At 37.5% G+C, this 24971-nt stretch overlaps 1 protein-coding gene across 1 annotated transcript in view; it reads left to right on the forward strand.

Moving 5' to 3' along the window:
* Positions 1-3898: 3898 nt before the first annotated feature.
* Positions 3899-24971, forward strand: part of TRDN (triadin) — a 272472-nt gene continuing 251399 nt past the window's right edge. Inside the window, 1 exon segment of the mRNA XM_058019925.1 lies at positions 3899-3986. Within this exon segment, the coding sequence (XP_057875908.1) occupies positions 3899-3986 (88 nt within the window).

Raw genomic sequence — 24971 nt, forward strand, 5'->3', positions numbered from 1 at the left:
ACAAACTTCCTTTCTCCATGTCACTTTTATCTGTTTAATCTCTTTTATCAAGACGACTTGAAGTGAACCACAGGACTGAGCTCTCATTGGGTCAAATGCTCAGGTCAGGGCCTTTTTGAGTCCAGTCTAAGCCTGTTCTTGGGGCCCTGCAGCTTCAGCATGCAGCAAAATCAGCTGTGTACACACAGCAATACTGTTTTTTTCGGTTCCTAGTTAGACTTAACAAAAGGCCTGTTATGTGTGCTCAGTGAGTAATTTCCAAATGTTCATAACTTTGTCAAAACAAAACCAATTTTCTTCAAAGGCAGGCTGTGCAGTGCTCTTCACTGAAGGTTATTCCATGCAAAACATTAACTTGCAGGTTACAGTGCTTTCACCAGTTGATTTGTAATCATAAAGAGGTAAAAAACAAACCAAAAAAACCCTCAAACCAAACAAAACAGAAAAGCCAGATAAAAATAGGTTTCCCTGTTTCCCTCCAGTCTTCTCAATCAAGTGTAATTTTATTCCTATTTCTACAACTCATTTCTGGGAGGAGATCAGTTCCAAAATCTGTGACTGTCACTAATGAGTGGAAACTGGAGGCTACAGATTCATTTTACACACTTCCAGTTATAGGAGCTCATTGCCAGTGCCTGTACACCCAGGATGTGTGTACAGGTGTTCCTCTCTCTTTGGAGACAAGAGGGGAACACGCTTTTTGGCAGCATAATGGTGAAATGCTCACTCCCCTTGAGTGCCTTCCCTGTGATTTAACAGGACTTACGAACTGATTTTAAGCCTAACCCCAGCCTGCTCCTTCCCTGAGCCTGGGGGAGCACCTGGGCAAAAGGGCAGCCCAAGGAGGGCTGCAGCTGCCAGCCTGCTGCCTCAAACCAGCAGCCACAGAGGAGAACAAGGACCTGGGAGAGCAAGCCACAGGCCAAACAGAGCAGCAGGAAGGGCCACTTATGGCTCATGGACTGTAGCTTCTGTATCCCTTTCCTTTAATAAGCCATTCATGTGAAATCTGTTTAGCCAGCAGTGTGGGTTCAGTGGCACATCATCCCAAGCGTTCCAGCCATATAGGAGCTTGCTGCCACCAGCACCACCTCCCCAGGCTGTCCCAGGTGCCAGTAAATCAGCATGGGCTCTTACCTGCTGCATTCATTCGTTACCTACTGCCTCCATTCTTGTATCAAACCAGTCTGAAAATGCTTTGTAGTTGATGATATTGTCATCAATAGTAAAGGGAAAATATTGTTTCAATTCAACCAACACCTTGTTAACAGAGCAGACGTTGCTGTGTGACGTGCATGTTGACTTTCTGGGGAAAGAATCAATTAGGGGGAAAAAAATAAGTGATTAAAACATAATACAAAATTATTGCAGGCTTAAGCACACTGCAATAAAAATTCTATTCAAACCTCTAAGACTGTAGCAGTATTAAACGGTTTTTTTTAACATCATCTCTACCATAAAGATTGAGTGTCAAGTACTTTTTTTACCTCCTGCAGGATTTCAAGACTTGATTGCCCAAATGACAGTTTACTTATTTTACTGTCACATACTTTTGTGAAATGCCATAACAAGTTGATTACAGGTTTCACATTTTGCATAGTGACAAAATCATCTGTCATATAATAGTCTGATGCCTGAAAAACCATTTAACTAAGAAGCAGTTGCTACTGAAAATAATGATATTTGAAACATTAAGTGGGTTTAAATGTGTACATTTTCTAAGTAAGTCTTTGTTTTAACTGAACGAGAAGAGCAGTGTTATCCCTTTCAGGCATGAATTTAAGACTTGTAAAAGTCACCAGACAACAACTAGCTAGAGGGTGAGATAAATTAGGAGGGACATCATTTCATGAATGAAATGAAAAATAGAAATTGAAAGCCTAGTGATACATCATAGCTTCTACAAAGATGAGAAAGTCCCTGGCTCCTGTTTCCAAAACCTGTTATTCCTACCAGCCTGTGATGGAGATCTGAGGCCATGTCATGCACTCTGGCTACTGGAAACAGAAACAGTCTCCCTTTCCCTTATGGTGGGAAATATTGGGTGTCGGGACCTGGTGTGAAGAAAATAATAAGATTTTACTTTCTTGTTCAACAATATGCATACCTTAGATGAGATATAAGTAACAACAGTAATAAGGATAATCCATTCATTTAATGTATTCAATTTCTTGACTGATTCTAAGTGACTAGATTTTGGAAATAATGTGATGTGTCATTTCTACTTAGCAATACTAACTAACTAGTAAGGGAATTCTCTGGGCATTTTATTTCTGGTAATGAGTGGATGGAGTAATGGTAGTAGCAATCTCCCTTCTCATGTGCAGGCAAAGGACAAGCCAGTTTTCAAAATGAGAAGGGAATGGGATGGGGAAGCTCAGCAAGCTGTTAGATTGAAGAAGAGAATGATGTGTCCCTGGCACTCTGTCATATACTGACTTTGGAGACAATGCAGCCATCCCATACCTGCCATTATAAAGGCTGGTAGAAAATCACGGTGAATTATACACGAGGATGAATGCTGAACCTCTCTGGAGGGTGCTGCACCCGGGTGCTGAGCTGACCTCCTGCAGTGGGCTGCAGCACAGGGTGCGGCCGGGGATCAGCAGAGGAGTGTCCAAGGGTGTGTGACCTTCCTGGGCCACCAACTGCAGCGCGCCACAAGTGGCAAAAACCCTGCTCTGGGGCCACAGATCTGAGGCAGACAAGCGCTGTCACTGCATCCTTGCTGCTGAGTTTGTTTTCCACCCAGGCTGGAGAGACATTAAGGATGCAACAGCTTTGGCATTTTTCAAACTGTTCCACCTTCTGTGGGGAGAAAGGGAAAAATAGGAATCGGAGGGGAGGAGGAATTCGTGGCCATGTTGTCTTGCTTCACAAAGGAGCATGGTTAAGAAAATTGTCAACCTGAAGGCTTATCATTGCCCTCTGTGGACACAGTTTGTACAATGCTTTTCTTAACTAACACTGTAATTTTCTGTGCACTTATTAGTCTTTCTGGGGAAAAAAAAAAAGAGTCTAATTATGCTATCACTGCTTTATTTTTAGTCAATGTTTTCTCACTTGTGGACATTAAAGCATTGTATAGGTAATTTAATATTATTGATCCTGCATTTCAGTAGATCTGTGTACAGAGATTTGAAACACTTCATATGTTAGGTACTTTGGACATCCACACAGTAGATTTTTCTTATCTGTCTCCTATAAACTTGTGTAACCTTTAGCAAGTCAATTAAACATTCTACTTCTTATATACCTCATCTGGAAAATAAATGTGTTCTCATTTTGCCTAGGGCAAGGTAACACAAGGGAGAAATCATTTTCGTAGCATTGAAATTTCTTCTCACATTTAAAATTGGCCAATGAGGAGGTCAGATTTTTCTTTGTGACCATTGTTTTTACTGTTTGTTTCCCTTATCACATGAAATGATGGATGCATATCCATTAAAACTATATTTTTAAGCATTCTGCTATTAATATTATTGAACATTGCTTTTTTCCTTAAGTCTGTCAAATCTAATTTTCATTTATCTAATTTGTATTTAATGTGATCTATTTAAAAATATTTTAACATATTTTAATTCTTAAATAAACAGGCTCTGTTTTCAGCAAATATTTTGATTGCTAGTGAAACTACAATCCTGACATTTGACAAACAGAAGGATGCTTTCTTCTGTGACAGAAGTGTGACTATGGTCTTCAAAATGGAGAAAGGGGTAAAATTATGGCTTGTATTCAAGGAGGAGATTTTACGGGCGAATAGAAGAAGTAGAATGAACCGTCGTACTGCCAGTCTCCGAAGCTGTGAGCAGTTGGAAGAGCTCTGATAGCGCCCAGCTGCAGCTGAACCTTGATATTCTTTGTGAACTGAAACCCGTCAAGAGAGGGCACTGCGTTCATGCACACACGGCGCCCGTCGCCGGCCGCTCCTGCGGATTGCTGTGGATGCGCAGATTCCCGCTCGCACCGCTCCCGCCAGCCCTGCCGTACCTTCCCTTCCCTTCCCTTCCCTTCCCTTCCCTTCCCTTCCCTTCCCTTCCCTTCCCTTCCCTTCCCTTCCCTTCCCTTCCCTTCCCTTCCCTTCCCTTCCCTTCCCTTCCCTTCCCTTCCCTTCCCTTCCCTTCCCTTCCCTTCCCTTCCCTTCCCTTCCCTTCCCTTCCCTTCCCTTCCCTTCCCTTCCCTTCCCTTCCCTTCCCTTCCCTTCCCTTCCCTTCCCTTCCCTTCCCTTCCCTTCCCTTCCCTTCCCTTCCCTTCCCTTCCCTTCCCTTCCCTTCCCTTCCCTTCCCTTCCCTTCCCTTCCCTTCCCTTCCCTTCCCTTCCCTTCCCTTCCCTTCCCTTCCCTTCCCTTCCCTGGTCGCCGAGGCACGGAGGAATCCGCAGTGTGGATACCACGGACAAGAGGCAGCCGTGCCTAACGCGGTCTCCCTTTGGCACATAGGGAATCAATCAATGGGCTTCGTGAAGAGTGAACTGCAAGAAGGAAAAGGCAAAGGAGCGCAGCCGGTCTAATGATCTCTTCTGAACTCTGATCTTGTGAGTTACAAGGCCACCCATGACCTTAGGAAAACAACCCTGTTGTTTTCCTAAGGTCAGTGGTGGCCTTGTAACTCACAGGACACATCAGAGAGAAGAATAACCCGAGTTATATTTGTTTATAACATTTAAATGTCTTTCTGGACATTTCTAGGTGAAATGGAATGCCTTTATTTATCCAGACTGGCCTTCTGCAACAGCTGATAGGACTTCCTTGGGCTGATTTCTGTTTGAACTAAATTTGGGAAATACTGTTCGATACATTATTTAGAATTTTCTCAAAACAAGGACCACATAAAGCATTCTGTAATAAATCCTAGACGCCCAGTAGAAGAAATAATATCAAAACATTACATTTTGTCTCTAGTCTAAAACTTAATTTTAAAGAACTGATTGTTACTCAACTTCTAACAGTAACACTGAAAAGTTCCCTTTAGAAGTCAAAAATTGTTGTTTTCTTGTCTCTCTAAACTTGTCTTGACTCTTGCCATTTTAATATATAATCTTCTTTATGATAAGATAAAGACCTTGGACTCCCTGTGCGTTATACTACCAGGTAGATTTTTCAGTCCTTCAATCACTCTCACAGATTTATTTTTTTTAAATCCTCCCTAACAGTTCAATATGCCCTGGAAATTTGGACTGTGGAAGTAAACACAGTATGTTATTCAGGAATGCAACATTTTCAAATGCAAAAAGCCTCGTATCAGATTTGCTTTCATCATCCTCACAAAATGTCCTGTCCATCTTATTCATCTCCTATGCCCTCTAGAGCTCCTTCTCTGGTTCTGTTTCCTGAGATAGGCTTCTCCATGGATTCCCTCTGAATTGCCCTGTCTTTTCCTGGCTACAGGACTTTGCAGTATTCCCTGCTCAGATAAATGTTTCTTTATGTTCAGCTTGCCAAGTTACCCAAGTTACATAAAACAACCAGTCCTCTTCACAGCATGCCACTGAAACTATCTTTTCATCTTCAAACTATGTTGATAGCAATTTCCTTTGTTTTTCCTTTTCTGTAGAAAAATTTTAAATGGCAGATAGTACAAGGTGCTATTGACATGTTCAGAAATTGTTTTCCATTTAAAGTTCCTCATTTGAGATGTATCATTAGCTACATTTTTTGCTAACTTAATAACTTATGCTAACTTGCTTAACTTATGCTCTATGCTGAATTTTCACCCTTCTAGTTTTCCTCATTAAATGGTCATCAATATGAGCTGAAAAAATCTAAAGTTTTTGAACCAAATGGTTACCATCATCATCCAAACTTGTAATCTCATCAATAAAAGCCATCAAGTTGGCTTGATAAGGTCTGTGTTCCATAAACTCATGTGGATCAGCATTAATTATTATTAATGATCATCCTTCATTATCCACCTTTAATTCTTTATTAATTGAGTCTATATCAGCTGTTATATCAGTCTTATATAATTTTTCCTCTAATCAATGTTAGACTGGCAGGTCTTCTCATTTACCCCTTAAAATATTGGCACAACATTAGTTTTTTTCCTCCTTTTCACTGGGGCTTTTTGATGCTCCAGTTCTTACTGAAAATAAACATTAATGGTTCAGAGAATTTATTTACCAGATTTTTCTAAAACTTCTCAATGAAAATTACTTGGATCTTTTTATGTGGAAATGTGTGCTGTTATTAACTACCTTTTGATTTTCTGGAGTGACCCCGGGAATGGAAAGTACTTCAGCTTTACCTTATGATAAAATTTCTACTTTCTCCCCTCCTAAACTGAGAATTGGGCTATGCACTGAGCACACATGGTTTGTCTGCATTATTATTCTTTATTCTGTATTTCCCATCTGCTAGTGCAAAACCAATATTGTTCTTCTCTTTTATTTGCTTTTAATATCCTTTTTAAAAAGCCAAATAGTCTCTCTTCTTATTGACCTTAGCAGCCATGGCAGGTCTTATTGCCTTTTCAATTTTGTAATTGATTAATCGTGATTTACTTGAATCTGGTGAGGTCCATTATTAAATGATTGTGTATTTTTTTACTTTTGTATCCTTTATCTATTTCCTCTGGTTCCTACTTCTATGTAGGCTCATTATGTTGTGGTACTATTTCCCTCCCCTTCCATTTAATTTGGTTCTTAATTGCTATCAATTCATTGAAATCAACCTATTAAAAGGATTACTGCAGACTGGGTTTTGTTTTCTGTGCAAACAGCAAATCTAAGAATTTTTACTAATGTAACCATGATTTTTACCTAGTAGTGTGTTGGATTTTTTTACCTATGACTTTGAATTCTAGAAGAATGTTAACATTAGCATCAGAATTTCTTCAGCATCTGTCACTTAGGCTGAAGTTCGTGTGATTACAGAGGCATTTAGTTCTCCTTCACTGTAGACAGGTGCTCACCTGAGCCCGGGGCTTCCTACTGTGATATGGTAACTTCCAGCCAATCCCAGCTGGTACTTTGCACTTTGCCAGTTAAATATTCACCCCCAAACTTCCAATATTTTTCACTTCTACACTGTCAGCACTTAGTAAGAGCCATTTTTGACATGAAGTGTCTTTTTGCACTCTTTCTCCCAACTTCTCTCCTAAATAGGTTACAGCCAGGGATTTCAGTATTCCAGTCATGCAGATTACCCAATCAAGTCTCAGTAATGCCAACGAGGAAAAATTCATGCTCACAAATGAGCCATTTCAGCTCTTGTTTACTAAAAAGGCTCCTAGCTTTGCAATATAGGCAATTAAAGTTTTTTTCTTCCTCATATCCTTTGGATTTTTGATTAATTTTGTCCTAAGTGTTTTCATTTTTTGCTAAATTTGATGGTTCTCTGCCCCTCATCTCTTCATTATTCCCTCTTATTAGTTTGTCATCCTCAGACACTACTTGCAAAAGGGCTCTGGTGCCTTACTGCTTGGTGAAATGTGCAGTGGAAGTTCCCAATGCAATGTATGTCAAGAGGCAAAAAGCGAATTTACATCAGCAAGTGCAGAGTGCTGCCAAAGATAGGCAGTATGAATTTTTCCAGAGTCTGGCATCTTCTTTGGCCATGATTCACATTCATTCACAAGTCTTAGCATATAATTTCTCATTATGTTTCTGCTCGTAGTACGGTCAGTGAAAGGAGTTCCTGTTTTTCCCTCTCAATAAGGCATTCCCCATGATGGACCACCTTCCGAGAGATATTGAACAATTCTGCATGGAATCAGGCTGTAAATCAGAGCTGAGAAGAAATTAAGGTTTCCAAAAGCCCTGCCCTGTGCAGGCTGAGGTGCTGGGGAAGTTGGAGAGCCAGACAGCAAGCTTGCAGGTGCGACTGGGGCCCTTGATAGTCCTTGCCCCAGGGCAGGGGCAGGGCTGGCTGCTGGAAGTTCCCTGGTCAGAGGCACAGAGGCAGGAGAAATACCTTTACTTCTGCACACTTCCCTTCTGTGCTGAGGGAAAACAGGGGTGGCCATCTGAATTTTCAGGTCTTTCTGGCTCTTAGGCAGAAGTCCTCAGCATTGTTGATGGGGAAGACACAAGCAAAGAGGTCTCTCTTATGGTGATCATCTCCTGTGCCTGGAAAGCTGGTACGAACAGCACAGGAGCAGCTTCCAGCTCTGTGGTTGACATAATTCACAGAGTTGGGAAAGGGCTTTAATGGATCAAAGTGTGCTGACTAGCTTAAAATATTTATCGAATAGCAATGTCACATTTTGGGTCTCAGCATTCAGATAACAGCAAACTGGTTTATATTTACTTGAAGGTGATCCTTTCTATTTATTTTTCATGAATGGTGATTTTCTTCAACTATATAGCTGATACAGAGATTTGAGACAGATTTAAAATATGGAGATGATAGTGCAAGATATTATTGTGCTAGAAGGAGATACACGTTGGAAAATTATAGATAATGTATATTAGTTTAGTTGTAATAATAACTCCCAAACAGTTTCAGCTTAGTTTGGGGTTTTGGTTTTGTTTTGATGGGATTGGTTTTGGTTTTTGTTTGGTTTTTTCACATTTATTTTCTTTTTCTGCTGAAGTTAAATAAAAGAAGTTTAGGTCAAACACCTCCTCAGGACAAGAATTAGATCTTTTGATGGAAGAAGCTGTAACAAACTTATCATCATATCATATCATAAAAACTGTGAAATGAACAACTTCCCTGCTGTCACCCAACTTCACAGGCCTGTGAAGCTAATTCATGCCTCAGGTAAAATTCTGGGTTATTTTTTTTTTTCTTTTCATTAACAGATTCCTGAAGTGTCCCACAATCTGATTATTTAGAAGTAATATTATCTGATTATTTTTAGAAATTTAGGGTTTATTTTGTTCTCTCTCACACATTTCATTATCTTCTCCTTCTTTAAATCTTAATTTAAAATTTATCTCTGATATGTTTTTTCCAACATGAAATATAGGTTTCACACACTACTGAGACACCTGTAAGTTCAACAAGTAAGCGGCTGAACAGTGCAGCCTGAAACTACCAATTCCAATTCGTTTTATAAAATGCTAATTTTTTTTCCTAAGCTGTGCTTTAAATATAAATTGAATTCTTCAGGATAGAGATTGGGCCTTTAACTGTATTATAAAATGTTTAATACATTTGGGCATTTAAGAAATGACATTAAATAGGCTAGACCATTAAAAACTGTGTTCCTTAAGCTCCTATTTTGTGTATCCTGTTAAGATTTATTGCAGAGTTTTTCAGTTGCTCTTAAATTCACTGAGTATTTCAAAGGGATTTAATTTTGTTTTTTTCTTTAGCCGTGGCAGATGTCAGCTCTCTCAGTTTTCTTCCAATTAATGCTCTTACCAATTTTTCATGTTCTGCCTTAAGGTTAGATTTGAGCGAGAAGGGTTTGTCAATTCCTGCAGCCACCAAATCTGGCATTTTATTGCTGTTGTTCCTGTACTTTTCTCTATGTTTGGAATCTTTTTATTTAAGATTTGCTGTTGTTCCCTTCTCCGTGTCTTTTACTGATGGTCCAGAGTGTTTCTTTATCTCTGGGCAAAGCCTTCCTGCTTGAGAGACCTATTTTATTTGCTATGTGGATGCAAAAGACTCATCTCTATTTTTGCATTTAGGAAAATATGTGTATTGTTTATTCTTTGGCATTGAAGTTCATGTGCTACATTTCCATTTATGCTCTCATCTAACGATGCACATAAGCTTCCCATGTGTTTCCCATCCATCCTTCCAGCCACCTACTGGGCTTTACTATCCCATGCACCTATCCTAGAAGCACACAAGGTAGACTAAATTTGACTTGATGACTTCTGAGAAAATGCCAATTTTGCTACCTTTTTTCCTACAGTTCTTTGGACATAATGCAAAAACATTCTCATTTTTACTGACCTCCAAGAAATAGAGCAGTAGATGATAGTGAATAAGAGGGTAAATAATGTAAAAGACTTTATTTCTGAGGGCAAGAGTTCAGCACCATTTCTACCATTATACTCAGTAAAAGGCCAAAATAAATCTCCCCTTCAGTCTATTTCTCAGGATTATTTTGCCTAAGAAGGTTTAACCAGCCTGGAGTAATCTTTCAATACATGTTAGGAAGATTTCACATAAATAAATCATCCAGAGTAAAACTGTAGTCTGCAATTACATTGTATTCCTGTTCCTCTTCTTTCTTTCTGCATCACTTTTCCTTTGTTTGTTTTACTCCCTGATACTCTTGAACATGTTCTTTGCTCACATATTGACTCACTTTCTCTTTGGCCTCACTGCCTCTAGGTCTTGCTTCTGTCACTAAGCTTTCTTTGCTTCACTGAAGTTCTTTCTTCACTTGCTAAAATCCCTTCCATACCCCAAAGTTTCTTAAGAACTCTGAGGTTCATTTGCAAATAATTCCAGCAGGAAACTCTCAAATTGATCTTTTTTGCTAGTCCTGGGGCTTTTTTTCCCAGTTATTTGTTTTTCTTGATTCTCAAAACATTAGTCAGGGTAGACTTATTATTGTTTGAACAGCGCTGATGGGAAAAATTATATAAGCTGCACATTCAACATCTGTCTACAGGGTGAAAGAGAGGAAGACTCAGAGATACTGGATATTCTTCCCACTTCTGCTGTTTGTTAATTATATCAATTTGATCAAAAGATATTGAAAATACTTCAGTCATCCAGGTTTTGACATTGCCAAAGTTCCCTATTACATGTGTATCTTCAACTTGTTTCTATTTGTAGCTTTCTTTTTTAATTATCTAAGAATTAGATGGGAAATGAAATCTAAGTGAAAAAAACCCAAATATCAATGAATACCCAAGCTATAAACCTTCATTTTTCTTCTTACAGTAAGCAACCTCTCCTGTAAATATGCAGAGTAATAAAGTTATAACATAGGAATAAACAATCTTGTTCTCCATGCCCTCTGCAAACTATATTACTAAAGCGATTTTCATTTCATCAAACAAGATTCTAGGAGTGGATAGAGCTGACTGGAATAATGCAAATCATCACAAATAAAGGAATATGATCAGTGTTACCTCTTTTTTTTTTATAACACCAGCCTGTATGAGTTGAATTTATTTTCCCCTGCATTTGTCTGCTTTATCTCTCCTTGATGCATTTATTTTGGATGATTCATTCAGAGTGATCTTTTTAGAGCATACGTATGGCAGTAGCCATCTCAGTCAGCATTGTGGGGCAGAGGCACAGTCAGCCTGTAAGACCACAGGCTTCCCTTCCCTCCCTCCCTCCCTGCCTCCCTCCCTCCCTCCTATCTCTGCACATCCACCCCACACACCATGCAATCGGCTTATGGATACATCAATTGCACAGCAATAATCTGCTCCCCTGTGGGCTGTGGCTTTTGCAAAGGAGTAAGGCCTTCTTTTTTACATTTTACAGAAGTGTGGAACTCAGCCTCACAACCCTTTTCAGTCTTGATTATTCTTTTCATGCAGGTCCACACAATTTCCAACAACGTTACGTCCGACTGAAACTTCTGATTAAGAGTTGTGCCTTCATGTGCTGGGAAGCAGAAAGTAACTCTGCACTGGTGAGCTCAGTTTCTGGGCTAACCCATCTGCAGCTGCACAGAGATAGCAGCTAGCATCTGGTTTTCCTTGGTTCACAGGCTTTTTTATTAGATCAGATGAGCAACCAGCAGAGGGGAAAAGTGCCTTCTTGGTTGTATAGGCTAACATTTGCTGTTAGCCTATTCCACATATGGATTCTAGGGCTGCAGAGAGAAACAAGTATAAAACTGGATCTCAGAGAAGCTGTCTTTAGGAGCATTTCAAGGGATGTCTGGGCTGCAAAGGGTGTACATTACCTGTATAGAAAATAATCCTGCCTGTAATAATAGCCTGTGCATGAATAGCCTGTGTATGATTCATTTTTCCTTCTTGTCCATGCAAATGGAGTAAATAGATACAGGTGAGAGAAGAGAAACACAGAAGGGTCAAGGTGTAAGTATTAGAAAGCTATCTGGATTTCTCCAGTTACCCAAGCTGAGATTCATAGACATTTGAGATTGACTGCATCCATTTTCCTATATTCAACTGGTATATCTTAAATCTGGGTGGTCAACAGAGCATAAATATGTTGTGCATGTGCATTCTGACAGCGCATGTATCAGAAGAAAATCTTGCTAAAAAGCACATAAAACAATTGTCACAAAAACATTTTTTTTTACATCACAGCTAGTCATCTGCCAGCAAGATGCCAGAAAGAGTGTTAAAAATACTGTAAATATTCAGCTCAAAGTGTGTTTACATTTGCAATATGTTCTTTTATGTGAAAGAACAGAGACAGAATGAAAGGAGAATCCTCCCCTTGGTAATGACTATTTTAATGTCTGCTCAAAGCTTTGTAAATAATGCAGCACTATAAAATTTAGTCATAAGAAGTAATCATTATCTCTCAATGAAAGAGAATAATTTTTCCATTTGACCTGACATATAAATGTCTATAAACATTATATTTATCTTTAAGAGTGTTCCCTCTATTCATATGGTAATACAGGCAATGTGAAGATTTCTAACATCTTAGAAAATTACCCCACAGTACACCCTGTACTTTCCAAAAGCTGCAGTCTTGAACAGGGATTTTTATGCTTCCTACAGATTGGGTCAAAGAACATACAGACATTGGAATCTTCTTTTGGTTGCTTCTCAACTTCCTTCATCAGTGGCTGCTAAGAGATGTACTAGTGAAACCTGCTTCTGTTCAAATAGGCCAAAACCTCTTTTCACATAATTCTCAGATATTTCCTTGAGTCATGATGAGAAAATTTTGGAGAATTACATTATATCTTAAGACAGAACTTTTAAATATGGCTTATTAATTGGAAGAAAAAAAATCCAAAAAGAAGAAGCAGGTGATTAGTAAGCAATTTTATATTACTGTCTTGGGAGAAAGGTTGTATTTGATGACTGATAAATTGCCAAGGGATTTTATTTTCTTGTTTATATGTAAGTGCTGCTGTTATAGGTCACAAGATGTGACACATGCTTTGTGTGCCAAACAGGGAAGTATTTTTATTGTATTTGTTGGCATAGTGAATAAAAGTGCATTTTGTATGATGCATTGCTTACAGTTAGATAAGATTAAAAGATTTAATGTGGGAAAGGAAAACAGTAGCAAACAGCATGATACAATACACAACGCAGATGTAACAAAGGATGCATCTGGGACTTCCAAGTTTTTAATTCTTAGGTCAATCTTGAAGTACATATTTAAAAGCTTTAAGGTTTCCATTTGCAGAAAGAAATGAGAGATGAGGTATGAGTCATGAATGCTGCATTATGACTCAGGCTTGGAGTCCTGCTTTGTAGAAAGAAAAGCCTAAGCTTAAATACATCAGGTTATTGTGATGAGACCAGAGAAGGCCATGCACCACCTCTTCTCCAAACTTTTCTTCTCCCCGCACGTCCACGCGTGCTCCAGTTTCTCTGCAGAAGAAATGAGTGCACTTTCCGGACGGGATCTCTGATGCATTCCGAGCAATACCAGCCAGCACGCTGCAGGCCCCAGGGCTCCGCACGCTGTGACAACAGAGGACAGCAGAGGAGCACCCCAGAGAGGTCACTGGGTCATGCCTGCTTGTTTATGAGTGCTTCAGGGAGCAGCAAGCTTAGGTGAGACAGCACACTGGAAAGTCTTGCTTCACTCTTATTATCTGAAGATTTCACAGGTCTGTTTTGTGCAAATGTTGGTAACCAGAGGGAATAACCTGGGCTGCTGATCAAGATTTTTCCTTTTCAATGCCATACCTCCAGAAGAGAGCACTGATAGCCTCAAAAAGAGGCTCAATAAAATGGATGAAAGAGGCAGTTTCTGTACAGATCACACAATACAGTTATAAGCAACAGTTTCTTAGAGCTTTTATACGAATAAAAAAATCAACAGGAAATGCTATAAAGAGTGGATTATCTGAAATCTTGCTAATAGTCATTTCCTCACCATTTCAGTTGATATAAGAAAATGGTAACAAGCAATCAAAAATGTCCTTCTGCAATTAGTCTTTTATGAATTTCATTTAGGAAGATATAATTGGTCATCGATGTCTTATAAAGTGTGAGCCAATGAGGAAAATGTGATTGCATGTCTCTTGTATATAGCCTGGCTAAATAAACTTTTTCACCTCTGTTAATCACATAATTTTGTATTTTTCTGGTAGCTGCTAGGTCTTGTGAGACTAATCTGGAGAAGCAGCTATGCACTGCTCTGTTGTCAAGGAAACTCTCGTAATCACCAGTTAAACCACAGTAGTAAGATGTTTCTCATGTTCATGGTAAAAATGGGGCATTCTGCAAAGGTATGGGAGAAAGGGGAAAACCACATGTAACAAACCCCTGACAAGAGTCCTTACTTGGGAGAGAAGATGATTCCACCTTCTGGTTCCTGCTCCAAATAATTTTGGTGCATTTTGTCATTATCAGCATTATTAAATATACAGTCTTGGAAGCAGAGAGGTTTAAATCTTCGACTCTATTGTGAGCACTGTGCTGGATTTCAACTAGAATTTTACATAAGGAACCACGAACCCTACCTAAATAATGTGAAAATAACTTGAATATAATCACAGCTGTGTTTTATTTTTTCTTACTTGTTATGATATGATTAGTTTTAAAACAAAGAGAGATATGAAATTATGTGATGATTTATATAAAAGTCATAGCCATGACATTAAAATGTTACCTATACACAACTAAGATTACTGAGATGGCTCTTACTGAATCAGTGATAAATATTTTTGGGTTTGTTTCTAAAATAAGATCTTAGAATAAGGGTAATAAAGGTCATATTCTTGATCTAGGAGACAGTGCACTGCATTTTGAAGTGGAACAAATATTTGCTTGACATATGTAAAGAGAATGCATTAACATAGGACATAACTACTCCTCCTCTTGTGGTATTAGTTCAAATGACTAATTCCAGAAATCTCTATACTAGGACTATATTGAAAAAAAATTAAGACAGGTCTGAAAAGAATATTTTAAAAGTTTTTTAGCAGCTTTGAAAAAAAGTCACCAAGAAAAGTGACAGATCAAATGCAGTATGCATGTACAAAGCACAGACACCTATATCATTCAGCAGCACTGAAAATCTGACCAGTATAAATGCCCAGTTTAATTCAGAATTCTTTTCTTTCCTCCTCAAAATTGTAAAAGAATCGAAATCTGCAACTTAATCCAATGATTGTGCACACAGATGCCAATTTTTCAACAGATAGCAGTAGACTCAGCCTAAAACTCAAAGATGAAATTGAGTCTAATATTCCAGTTGTGATTATCACTCAGTTTCATGAATGAGAAATTTACCTCCTCACTTATGTGTATTCTTATTTTGTGAATGAAGATCAAAATGAAATCTGAGAGTCACTTGGGTATGTAAGAGTAAAAGGTCTGATGCTTGAAAGAAACAACTTTTCAGAGAAAATTCAGAGGAATAACATCATGGTTTCAAATTATTTTTTCCAGATGTAACTACACTGAGTGATGGTATCATTATTAAAATTGAAATAATTCTAGAAATCATCTGAAAAATCATCATGCAGCATCTCTGTAGTCAACAGAAATCTGGTAGTAACAACTAAGAGAAGCTATAGATACATTTACTTTCTCAAGTAAACTCTGTATTGACTGCACAGCTTTGTTTCCTTTGACAGTAAAGCCAGTTTGATTAAAACAACAGTTTCATATATAGACATTTACATTGTGGGCAATTAAAGTTTGGGTCAGGGAAAGATGCCTGAATTTGGGAAAAAAACATTTCTGAGGCAGGGTTATATACATGGAATAAAGATGGCAACCTTTTTCATGTTCTCTGCTTTAACTAGGAAAGTAAAATGTCTGGAGAAAAAACACAGGGAAATTATCACAAATATAAATGCCTTTCAGTCTGTAGAGCATCAATGGAACTAATATGGGAGCTTGGATGTTTTCCTTTCAGGTCAATTGGCTGCAATCTGGCCTCACTCAGCTTCTCCCTGTGTGCTGAGATCAGATATTTTCTCTGTGAATAGGCTCAGATCAGTCTTGTTGCACTCCTGTGTGCAAGGATAAACTGTGACAAAGGAGTCTTTGCATTACACTGTTGTTGCACAGGGGTGATGAGTTTAGTAAAAAACCACCTATACAGGTCACACTTCCTCAGATGCATTGCCAAGTCCTGTGGTATACATGCTCCTGTAATATGGCCCGGAAGAAAGAGAAAGGAGTAGCCAAATTGTAAAACCTCTATGGGGATTGTGAATCCAAAATCTGGAGAAATTGATTTTAAGCTGGAACTGATGACTAAATAAGTTATGCCATAGTGGCCCATTAGAGTATAACAATATGTTGCCTTTTAGATAACTTTCAGTTTGCTAATTTGAAAATTGCAACCATATGAAAGCTTTCAGAGTGACAGCACATTTGTTTGTAGTCTGGTATTTGAATATGCCAAATATTGGTTCTATTAAACTATTGTAAATCTAAACATCTACATCAGACACATTTTCTTTCTGCATGAACACAAAGGCATAATGTACCATGTTTTGCTGATATCTGCCTGATTAACTACATTTGTTTTCTATTTATTACAGAAAGCTGTGCTCTGTAAAATCTACTTGAAACATTCAAGCTTTCACACAGGGACATTTCTCCCTGTAAAATGACCAAAGAGCAATAGAGGTCAGTAATCAGAAATCTCTAAGGACACCAATTTTTACAGCCTCATTAGTAGGTTCTTAATTAGTTGTCACCCAGGTTAGCCTTGACTTGTTAAACTGATACAGAAAGCACTGAGGGGCAGCTGATGTGTCCTCAAAATGTCACATCTTGTGTCCAGGCTCCATTTCATGATACTTCTGTTTGAAAAGGTTGGTCTAAGTAAAAGACAAGAGGTTTTCTGACCCCTTTTATATCTCTTGGTAGGATCTGTGGATTTGCCCTTCTCTCAGGATGAAAAGAGTATTATTTTAGAGCATTTAATATAAGAATATTATTTGTATAAATGCAATTTCTATTCATACATATATTCATATATTTATATATATATATATGAATATATATGAATATTTATACATTCTTTTCTTTCTCTTTCCAACTTCCCTGTTTCTATATTTATAGGAGGGATGTGTATGTGTATATACATCTGTGTAAAGAGAAATGCATATATCAGATATATAGAAAGGCATATTAGATATATAGAAAGGCATATTAGACATGAGAAAGGTAACTGAGATATGATGTTCTTTAAAGTATAAAATTGCATGGTATTGGATTATTTTCTCATGAAAGTGCTTCTTTTCCATAGATGTTCTCATGCTAATAGAAATAAATAACTTGCTGTTTCCAGCCTAATTAGTGAATGTATGTCTGCCTTGAGCAAGGAGGTCTGGACAACCTCACCTCCAGAAACCTCTCCCAATCTAAATTATTCTGTGACCTTATTTATACACACAAAAAAACCCCAAAAAGTGTGTGCATACACACATTTCCCAAGTAAAAATGGATTTTAAAAATGCCTTGATGATATGTAATTGTCTATTTCCATGTCTCCAGAATCTTGGTAATATGGAGATTCAAAACTCAAGTAAAGAAAAGATACAAGTTGTGGGTATGCTGATGATAGGTCATCAGACACACCTGCCTTCTGTGGCTCTTAACCTTGTATTCCATAGTTTGGAAGAAAAAACTTCTGTACAGAGAGTAAGCTCTTCAAAAATCTACACAACAGTTGGAACAAACAGTTTTACTTCGTATTAATACACACAAGCTTAATTATGATTATAATGGTATTATTATGTGATTATTGCTATTACCTCCTGATAGACTTCTGAATGATTTTGCATCCTGATTGTGTATGTCAGCACTGATCTTTACATCTCTGTGGATGGATGATGAATTTGGAAGGCAAAATATATAATAGATATGTTTAAATTATGTGGATTCATATAAAAGAGTTATGGGTGACACAAACTGTTTATTTTTATCTTATAAATGTAATCTTCAACAACTAAAATTATGAAATCCAAAAGATTTTTAAACAATGCTACCAAATTGACCTTAGAAGTCACATGATATAGAGTTTTTAAGTTTTTTTTTTTTAAAGCTACATTTGAAATCACAGGGTGGTAGTGAAAGGATTTTTTTTTTTTTTTTTTTTTTTTTTTTTTTTTGCTTGCTGCTTGTAAATAACATTTGAACCTCACTGGACAAAAATTTCCCCAATGTATTTTCTGACCGTGTGTCAGCTGCCCCTAAAAAAGACAGGCCATACATTCCTTTACACCTTTAACCAGCAGTAATAAAACTACCTGTGAGATGAAAGAGCTCTGCTACTTTAGACAATAAAATAGCTCAGACTATTACCAGCATATGACTCACACAAAACTCTGTTACCCTCTCTCCTCTTCACTGACTTGCCAGGCGCCCTAATGGAGTGGGTTATAAAGGCAAGGGAGAGAAGTTCTTGCTGAAAGAATAGGTGGAGAATGAATTAAATCTCACTTGAAATAAATGCATATAAGAACCCTCCACCTGCCCCATCATCATCTGCTGGAGTGTCACATGGGACACTTAAATTCAGTGATGAAAAGTAATCCCCTGGATAGCTGAGTTTTTAGGTGGAGTAGTAGTTGGTGCAATAATATGTATTTCTACTAAAAAAGACTTTCTTTCCTGGGAAACTCAGTGGTGTGTTGCCAATATCTTGAAGGGATTCCAGTCAAAAAACATGCTCCTAACACTATGATAAATTATTTCAGTAAGGATTTTGATTACTGAGTAAAGGCAAGGTAGCAGGAGGTATCTTCCTTTGCTTGCTTAGACAGAAATACTTTCTTAGAAAAAAATAGCAAAAGATAGAAGGGACACAGTAGTTAATAAGCAACTAATAAACATTAAATTGAATTTTTTGTCATATGACTTGTTCCTGAAAATATCTCTCATATATTTATCTTGTACAACAATTGACAGATGGTATGGTTCAAAAGGTGGGATAGGTTAAGACAATTTTTAGTACAATGTATCAAGATCTATTTGATCATAAGAGCCAAAATAGAAGTATTCATTTGTCCCATGGTAGTGATCTGAGTCTAGGGAGTGAAACAGGTTCCTTTCTTCCTGCATCATGGCACTATAATGCACTATTAAGTAATTTTATGTACTGCGCTCTGCAAGTGAAAACACCCAGTTGTTGCTTCTCTGTCAATCAGACATTTCAGTGCATAATTATCTGACTCCTCTTTAAGAGCTGGCTGAACTGCTGTTTTATGGGTCCTGATAACGAATTTTGAGATAAAACTTTACTTGTCCTTTCAGATCACAGAAGGGCCCCCAGCTCTTGGCATGGTGTTTGCAGCCGAGCACACTCACACCCATTCCCACTGCTGAACGTCCATCTGCTGCACATGCTGCTGCTGCTACTGGTCAGTCACCAATTATTCTGACAGATTTTCAAAATTTAGTTGATTTCTGAGGCTGGATGAACTCTGTCACTCCTGCATCCAGTTCTTTTAGCCTTCCTTTACAGTCATGAATTAATTCAGTTAAGCAGCAAATTGTAGTCATATACTTACTGAGAGTTATTGTTATTTTATAGCTTAATTAGTGCAGTTAATTATATTTTGTAATTATACCCTCTTTTGTTTCTGTAAATATGGAGGTCATATTATGTGTAGTCAGATCAGCTGTAGAGTTTAAGTTAATGATTATTTAATTATGAGAACTTTTTTTTTATCAGTTTTAAAGCTACATACTGACAATAAAAACTGGGGATAATGTCCTGTATTGACCACTTTTCCATCCGTTTAATATACAGTCTCTGTAGTTTAAAATTCATTGTTTTGTTGCTCTTTTGCTGAAGATGATTACATTTAATGTTTAAGTTATCTCTATGATCTCTAAAATCCCATATGGGAATCCAAAGGTATGAAATAATTGAATAATATGAGGAATTTTATTTACTCACCTGCTTACAGATGAAAAAATAAATGCAAGAATTGTTGAGCACACACATGGGTTTTTTTACTGTGTTAATGGTCTATTAAAGTAGTGTGTTATTACATTATGTAGTGAGGGGTTTTAATGCTCAGATGTAGAAATTAATATGCATGGTATTTTGATAAAAGATGTAGCAAGAACTAATCAACTTTTAAAGTTAACTTTTATTTTATTAGTATAACAAATCGTGCTTTTGCATTCAAATGCATGCTGATAAATACACTAGCATAAAAAAATCCACCTCCCTGAAAGAATCTTAGCATACAAATGTGACTTTGATTCAGTTTGGGGAGTAAGATTTTAATTATGCAGTTCTTCAAATTCAGCTGACATTTTTGATTGCTATTTCTGTTCTATTCTCTTGATGATTTTGATCGTGATAAGGTTTTTAATTTCATGACTATATAGCACTGGTGAATATGACACTTTATTCTTTTATGAGAAGAATTCGACAAAAAAAGAAATGTACTCTCTCTGAAATCTCATAACACTGAATTCATCATATATGCTATGTAATCTTTTAAGAGAAGTTGTTATGATAATGTATGCTGATATAATCACATGAATGGGTGAATCATTCAGAGAGGGTCTATCAGCATAATAGGTATAATATATTTTAAGAATTGACAAAAAACTTGTAAGCAAATTCAGAGCTAGGATGGCTTTGCACTTCAGTTCTGTGCACAGGTTTGCTGTAACAATTTTTCCCTAATGCCAGACCATCTCACATGGTTTGTAATATTTAAACTTCTTGCATTTTTATGCTTCTGAAGACAATAAACTTTACATATAAAAGCAAATAGAAAAAAATCTCATGAAAGATAAGCAATTAAATAATTACAAATTTCTAAGTCTCTTGAAATTTTTGATGCTATTATGCCAACACAGCTGAATAACTACTACAGAGAAAGTTACAGAAGATATAGTTGGTAATGCCCATGCTTTTTTCAGCCATTGTGGGATAATTTTAGCTGTTTTTCAAATGCAAAGAAACTATTAATGTATATTTTGTATTTTATGCATATGATGTTTGTATTTAGTGTTTTCCATGTTAATAAAATCTCTTTGCAGACTGTGAAACATAGATTTTTGTTAATGTATAAAACAGACAACTTTATTTTTCAGTCACACATTTTGGTTTCACTCAAGTGAAAATTTTGTGATTTGAGCATATGACTCATGTATGAACAACAGTGACCTCAAGTGGCTATTGCTTCAGGGATACATGTGTCAGGCAGTACAAAAGGAACACATTTCTTCATGGCAGGAATATAAAAACATTAAATAATGTCCACTGTGTTCACTATAGTTATTTTTCTTTTTGTCTTAAACGATTTAAACTACAATATGTTCAATAAAGTATTTCTTGAGAAAGGAGCTTGATGAATGCAGCCATGAATTTGGCCAACAAACTCTTATACATGTGGAGAGCCTGGTTCAAACATGGCTTAAAGAAAGAGGCCATGAAGGTATACAGCTGATGGGAAAGTAAAAGGCAGCTGTAAAACAGCAGTTTCCAGGCTTGATTTTGTAAATAACTAGGTTCTCAGGCACCTTTTCTATAAACAGCAGGATTCTCAGACAGTCTTCTCATAACAGTCCTTGGCTGCTCTGAGAACAGATATGAAGGTTTTGAGAACTTTTCATATCACAGTGAGAACACTAATTTCGGTTTCAATAAACAACCACGGGTATTGTAAACAAAAGGAGGGGTTAGAGTTTTCTCTGTAACCTATAGTGAGCTCGGATTTTGCAATATGCATGAAGTTAATTAACACTATTATAAAGGGTGACTGATTTGATCAATAAATCGGAGTTGATGCTGATCAACAACAAAGATGGGTCGTCTCCCTTCGCTTTCAACATATACATAGTTAAGATTTACCAAATACATGTTCAAGACTTTCTGATTTCTTCCCTGATAACTTTGGTGAGTATTAACTAGTGAGCAAAAAGCCTCTCCTCTCCTCTCCTCTCCTCTCCTCTCCTCTCCTCTCCTCTCCTCTCCTCTCCTCTCCTCTCCTCTCCTCTCCTCTCCTCTCCTCTCCTCTCCTCTCCTCTCCTCTCCTCTCCTCTCCTCTCCTCTCCTCTCCTCTCCTCTCCTCTCCTCTCCTCTCCTCTCCTCTCCTCTCCTCTCCTCTCCTCTCCTCTCCTCTCCTCTCCTCTCCTCTCCTCTCCTCTCCTCTCCTCTCCTGATGCCTTTATTCATGATGTAGGAGTATGTGTGTTTAATTATTTTTTTGAGAGGATGTTGCATTAAAGCTTATTGATTCTTTTCCATAACTGATGTCAAAAATAGTTATTAGTTAGGGAAGCTTTTAGACAATACTGCATGTTTTAGAATAAAGTCTCAGAGTCATTCCACACACCACGTCTAAACAGATTTAATATTTTAGCATGAAAAGCACAACAAACCAGATGCCAAGTTCTTCCTTGCATCAGCTGGCACGGAAGTCATGTTTAATTCACATCTAATGTCCTGCTTATTTCACCATTAAGGGCCACAAAGAAATAAATATGTGGTTTAGATTGGGAGTTTTTTGTGTTGGTGGATTTTTACATCTAGATTAACTGTACTATATAGACCATAGGATGGATGGATGGATGGATGGATGGATGGATGGATGGATGGATGGATGGATGGATGGATGATGGATGGATGGATGGATGGATGGATGGATGGATGGATGGATGGATGGATGAATACACAGTATGTGAATCCATATATCTGCAGAAAATGACTATTGGACAGTGCAGAAATCAGAGATTATCTATGGTATAAATGCCCCTGAACTGACCTAATGAAGAATGAGTGAAGCTTGACATGACTGATCACCTCATACAGCTTCTTTCTTCTTTCTTCAGAGGCCTGGGAATTAATAGAGAAAAAAAAAAAAAAAAAAGAAAGGAAAGGTAAAAGATACAAAAAGCTACTCCATAAGAAACCAGCTCTAATTAAGAAGCTCTAACCAGCTTCACTATTTTGCAGACACTCAGACTAATAAAGTGCTAGTTGGATCTATCTGTAGCAACATCCTTAGCTGTTTTGATTCCAGGAAGAAGTATCAGCTTGGGAACTGCACTATGCAGAGGGCAGACTACTTCTAGACCTGAAATATTTCTATTTAAAAATGCATCCAATATGCTGGAACACAAAGAAGAATGTGGAAGGCTTGTGGAAGAGCAAGAAATAGTACTTGTGATATCTGCCCCAAGGGGCTTTCTTTATGATGGGCTTTCCAACGCAGCGCTGCTGCCAAAAAGACCTTGACTAACTGGAGTAAATTCAGCTGGGAACCACGGTGATGATTAAAGACTGGAGCACATGACATATGAGAGGAGGTTGAGAGAACTGTGTTCTGAATGGGGTTCTTAGTCTTTCAGCATCTAATGAGAGTGTGCAGAAAACAAAGGAGCCAGACTTCTTGGAAGACAGTGGTGAAAGGACAAGTCTCAAGTCACAGCAGGGAAAACTCTCAGAAGGTAATAGAAAGAGCAATACTAGAGTGAGTGCAATCAAACACTGGATTGCCCTCAACCACCTTCTCTAAAGCTGCTTTAGAGAAAAGATGGCCTCCAGAGGTGGAGAACAAAATGCAGGACTGTTTTAATTGCATGTAACAAGATTACAAGTTCACAATTTTTTTCTGAATTGAAGGAGATTTTGATCAGCTCCATAAAACTTCTGGATTTGGATAGAACATTACTGATGAGTTTAACAGTTTCAGTTTACCAGAAATAATCTTTCTGCTTTCAAAGGAGACATCTGAGTAAATGACAGTCCCAAATCCTCAAGACAAAGCACTCATTTCCACCCAGTTCAAAAATAGAAGGACATCTCTCAGTATTTTCTTGAATAGATAGATATATGCATGCATATGTGTGCATGAAGACAGAGAGAAAAAGAGAGGGAAGCAAATAGAAAATCAAAGAGGGAAGTGGAAAGTATCATGCTCACACTGTAAATCTATTTAAAAAGAAAGTTACAAAATCAATACTCTGACTGAAAAAGACTTAGGAATGTGAACAAGAAAACTTTATGTTGATTTAATTTTTCTCATATTCAAGATAACATGATGATTGCATTCATATTAATAGAATATTGTAAAAAATGCTTGATTTCATCAATAGATCCTCCTCAGAATTAGAACTACCAGTCTGATCTTTATTTTATGGGTAGTTTGTGAGGAAATAATAATATGTATTTATTAGAAATGAGCAAAACTATCTCCAGACCTAAATTCTGCAACAAGCTGTTTCCTCTGCTCTAACCCAAGTGAATTCTTATTCATTTTTATTCAAACTCTCTACTTTTAAGATTCTCACAGTATTTATCTAGAAAGTGCTTCTTTTAACAACACTCACAAAAGCTGTTGTGAGGCAGTGGCCTAGATTATGCATCTGCTTTGGCAGACAGCTATGAGCTGCTGAATTCCAGCTGCAGAAGGAAAAATGCAAGTTGCCAAAAATATTAACCTGTCTTTTTGGCCAAAAAACATAATGAAATTTGTTTTAGATGAATGCTTCCTTTTCTTTTCTTTCTCTGCTTCTTCAACTAATGCTCTTAAGCTGGGAGGGAAAAATTGTGTGAGAATGACTGTGGAAAAAAAGGAATAGTGTTTCTTTTTTTGTTCTTTCTGACTCACAGTACAAATCAGCCAAATCTGGCTACTATTGTTCTCCTAAATCACGAGATTTTAGTCTAACAAGGATTTCTGTAAATAAGTGGAATTTCACCCTTATTAGGCATCTGTTTCATTTCTAATATGTGAGAAAATTCACAACAAAAAGCCTTTTCTATACCTCAGTTTTCTGCAGGTTTTTTTTAGGTTTTTGTCCTCAGCTCAAAACTGTTTCTATATTTAGTACAACCTTTGCAGCAAGAAAGCGAACTGAATTCCAAGATAACTGATATCAGTATACCTTGTTCTTTTAAGTGGTGAAATCTTCTGCCCACCAAGTTTTCCATTTCAAAGCAGAGTTAATAGTCAGGTGCTTTAGTTCAGAAGGGTTCTACCTGATGATTAAGAGAAGCA

Source organism: Melospiza georgiana, chromosome 3, assembly GCF_028018845.1.
Source record: "Melospiza georgiana isolate bMelGeo1 chromosome 3, bMelGeo1.pri, whole genome shotgun sequence".
In the NCBI taxonomy this organism is placed as follows: domain Eukaryota; kingdom Metazoa; phylum Chordata; class Aves; order Passeriformes; family Passerellidae; genus Melospiza; species Melospiza georgiana.